Raw genomic sequence first — 3,899 nt, forward strand, 5'->3', positions numbered from 1 at the left:
TATAGTAGAAGTCTTTAACTGAAAATCGTATCAACTTTATTTTAGAAAACCAAAAATATTTTTTTAATCTTAAGATCGAATACCCATACATACAAATTATTAACAACACTAATATATATTCACAAGAAAACTTATACAAATAATATGACAATAGTATATATATAACTTCTATTTATCTTTACAAGAGGTAATAATAAGGGTGAGAGAACATCTAATAAAAATTAATAGAGTACAATCAAAAGCTCGGCAAAAATTTCATAAACTTTGCATCTATTTTCTAAAAAAAATAAGGTTGTAGGAAGTGAGAATTTAGCCACTAAATCTCATCAGAGAATTTTAGAACTGTCATAAAAGGATATATATATATATATATAAGAGAATTCATTTTGCAACAGTAATTATTGTTCATCTTATGAATTCTTTTACCAAACTATTCAATTTCACAAAACTTACCAATATTTCATTCAAGGAAGCTTTTACGGTGGGGAAAGTATTTTTTGGTCCATCAAGGACCAGGTTAAAAATTTGAATTATAAATAATTTTGGGACTCATTTAAAAATTTTGCAATTGAGCATTAGGTTCTATTTGGTGGTGATGTGGCATAGAAATTATAATGTTAACTGCAATTTAAAAAAATGCAATTCAAATTTAATTAAAAACTGAAATAGGTGAGGTGTTTGTATCTGAAGAGAAACATAATTGCCACAAAAAGTGCTGAGAACGTTTCTTGAAGGCGGATGGAGTAACGAAGAGGTTTCCCATTCGAATATATTTCGGTCATCCACAATTACTCCATGGAAGAACTTGTTGATGAGGTAGTCTTCTAGCACCAGTTTATGTTCGAGACCTTTTTTTTGTGGTTGAAGTCGCTGTTGTCGATGATCTAGGGTTTAGGGTTCTTATTATTGACCAATTTGGATACCCATTTTTTTGGGGTATTCCTAGAGATGTTGCTGGTAACCTGTGTCGCAGGACATTGAAATATTGTGGTTGTTACAGGATCAGGCTAGGGGGATGGAAGGAAGCTACACAGTCTCTTCGAACATTCGACAACGACCGCAAGTACAGGTGAACGTGTGTCAGTTTCTTTCTTTTGCTATAGTGGATAAATGAGTTGCTGTGAAGTGCATGTTTAGTAAGATTTGAACTCAGGAGTGTTCTTGTTTTGGCTGGGCAGGTTGTGACAGGTGAGACAGTTGGTGTGGATGAAGAAGATGCTGAATATGGGGAGGATTACGAGCAGCAACACGAGCCCGGGATGATTGTCGACAGAATTGGGTCATTTAATAGAATAGATTTTTCTTCTTTGACGTATGAGGAGATGCGGAGGTTTGAGTTTGTGGACTTGCAGACAGCTTATGACTTCTACAATGAGTATGGGCGGATTCAAGGGTTTTCTATTCAGAGGTCAAAGGTTGGAAGAAGCACAAAGATTGGATCGGAGGGAGAAATTTTATAGCAGATTTTTGTTTGCTCGAGACAAGGTGAGAGAGACACCAAACATATTCATCGGGTAGAAAGGAAAATGGATCCTCGACCAATTACACGATGTGGGTGTGGTGCACAAATAAAGGTTCACGTTGATCAAAGCACTGGCCGTTGGTTCGTAGATAAGTTTTGTGATGAACACAACCATGAGATGCTAACTGCAAGGTTCCGGGGGTTGTTGCGTTCTCATAGAGTAATCAAGGAAGGGGACATGCATCAAATTAACTCGATGAGAAAAGCTGGGATGCGTGTGCCAACCATATTTCGTGCATTTCCCACCCAATGCGGGGGATTTGAGACAGTTGGATTTGAAATTAAAGACATCTACAATGCAATAGAGAAGCAAAGAAGAGTGAGGGCGCGTGATGCGGAGTGTGCCTTAAAGTATTTGTGATGCCTAAAGAGGAATGACGCAAACATGTTTTGGAAATTCTCATTGGACGAGGAGAGGAGGCTGCACAATATATTTTGGTGTGATGGTACTAGCCGACATGACTATAGTGTGTTTGGGGATGTTCTGGGGTTCGACGCAACTTATGGGAGGAATAGGTACAAGTGTCCGCTTGTAATATTTTCGGGTTTGGATCATCACATGCGGACTGTGGTATTCGGTTGTGCAATTCTGAGCAACGAAGTAGAGAAAAGTTATGTCTGGTTGTTGCGAGCATTTCTTGAGGCAATGAAAGGACAAGAACCGAAATCTGTGTTGACCGATGGAGATTTGACAATGAAGAATGCAATTAATGCTGTCTTTCCAAATGCACATCACAGGCTGTGCAGCTGGCACCTGCTACAAAATGCGACTGCCCGCATTGGCCGGCCCATGTTTCTTCGCAAGTTCCGAGTTTGCCTGATGGGTGACTTAGAGGTAGATGAGTTTGAGAACCTATGGAGCGATATTGTGGAAGAGTTTGGGTTGCAACAAAACCCGTGGATACTAGATATGTATGAACGCAAGCATATGTGGGCTAATGCGTATATTAGAGGAAAATTTTTTGCTGGGCTGAAGACGACGTCTCGATGTGAGGCATTGAACATGCAGATTGGGAAATTTATTGGGAACGGATACAATCTACATGAATTTATTGAGCATTTTCAGCACTATCTCGAGTTCATGAGAAGAAGAGAGCTAGTCGCCGATTATAGATCTGTGTATGGGCAACCTATTTTTAAGTCGAAGTTGGAGGCCTTGGAAAGCTATGCAGCAATAGTATACACGAAAGATGTTTTTGAACTATTCCGGGAGGTCCTCCTTTTGTCTAGCAATGTAAGAGTTGTATCTTGCAAGAAAACTAGCACGTGTTCCCTGTTTGAGGTTACCATGTACTGCCGGGACCGGTCCTGGAGTGTGGCTTGGGACAAGGCGGATGACGAATTTACTTGCTCATGTTTGCGTATGGAATCATTTGGCATTCCTTGTGTGCACATGGTGGGGGTGTTTGTTTATCTGAACATCACTCAGCTTCCGGTGAAGACCATATGCGAACGATGGACGAAGAAGGCCAAGCAAGCGGCAGTGGACCCATCTGGACAGGTAGGCGAGATTCCTGATGCTGCGTATATGAGCATGCACGCAGCTTTGCTAAATGATTGTAGAGAGTTAATCAAGTTGGCCTGCCAGTACTTTGAAGACTACTCTGAACTGAAATCCATGATACGAAACCAAAGTAATGTGTTGAGAGAGAAGCATCGGTTAAGGGTTAGCATAGCTGATTGCGGAGAAAAGGTATCCGTTCGCGATCCGCTGCGGGCGAGACATAAGGGATGCGGCCAACGAGGGTTAACTGCTAGGGAAAAAACTCGGCGTGTGCAACGTTGCAGTAAGTGTGGTAAAGCTAGCCATAACTCCAGGAAGTGTGCGGAGTTCGGAAGCGAAAGGCGCAGGGGCATGGCCACAGCGATGGAGGGTTGGGAGAACACGTCGGCGGCAAAGGAGGGTAACTACACGGATGAAATGAATGTGAGTGGCATTTACATTTTACAAGAAAGTTATCTGAATTTGTGTGTTGCTTATTTCGGTATGACATGATACCATGTACCAGTTTGATCAGCAAGAATTTCTTTGTTATTTTATGGTTGCTAGCTTGTTGAATTAGGTATTAATCCCTCTATTTGCTGGTGCCATTTGGCGTTTTAGGTTGATGAAGATGAGTTTCCCATTTGAAGATTTCGTTTCTGCAAATGCATGATGTGTAATGAAAATTTCAATACTTAGTTCAATTTTTTTATATGTAATTCATGATTTGGTTTGGCGTTTGGTTTTTGTGTGAAGATTTTAGCAGCCACTCTCTTTGCAATGACATGCTTGCATGTTGCAGCTGGAAAAAGCTTTTATACATATTTTTGACTGCATTATAATCAACGGTATGCAAATGTGACTTTTATCAAGCTTCATAAATCATATTTGTTT

At 40.3% G+C, this 3,899-nt stretch overlaps 1 protein-coding gene across 1 annotated transcript; it reads left to right on the plus strand.

Moving 5' to 3' along the window:
• On the plus strand, nucleotides 1,908-3,518 carry LOC107632990 (protein FAR-RED IMPAIRED RESPONSE 1-like). Its single transcript, XM_016336625.1, has one exon. It carries the CDS (start codon nucleotides 1,908-1,910, stop codon nucleotides 3,516-3,518), a length of 1,611 nt encoding a protein of 536 aa, XP_016192111.1.

Source organism: Arachis ipaensis, chromosome B03, assembly GCF_000816755.2.
Source record: "Arachis ipaensis cultivar K30076 chromosome B03, Araip1.1, whole genome shotgun sequence".
Classification (NCBI taxonomy): Eukaryota; Viridiplantae; Streptophyta; class Magnoliopsida; order Fabales; family Fabaceae; genus Arachis; species Arachis ipaensis.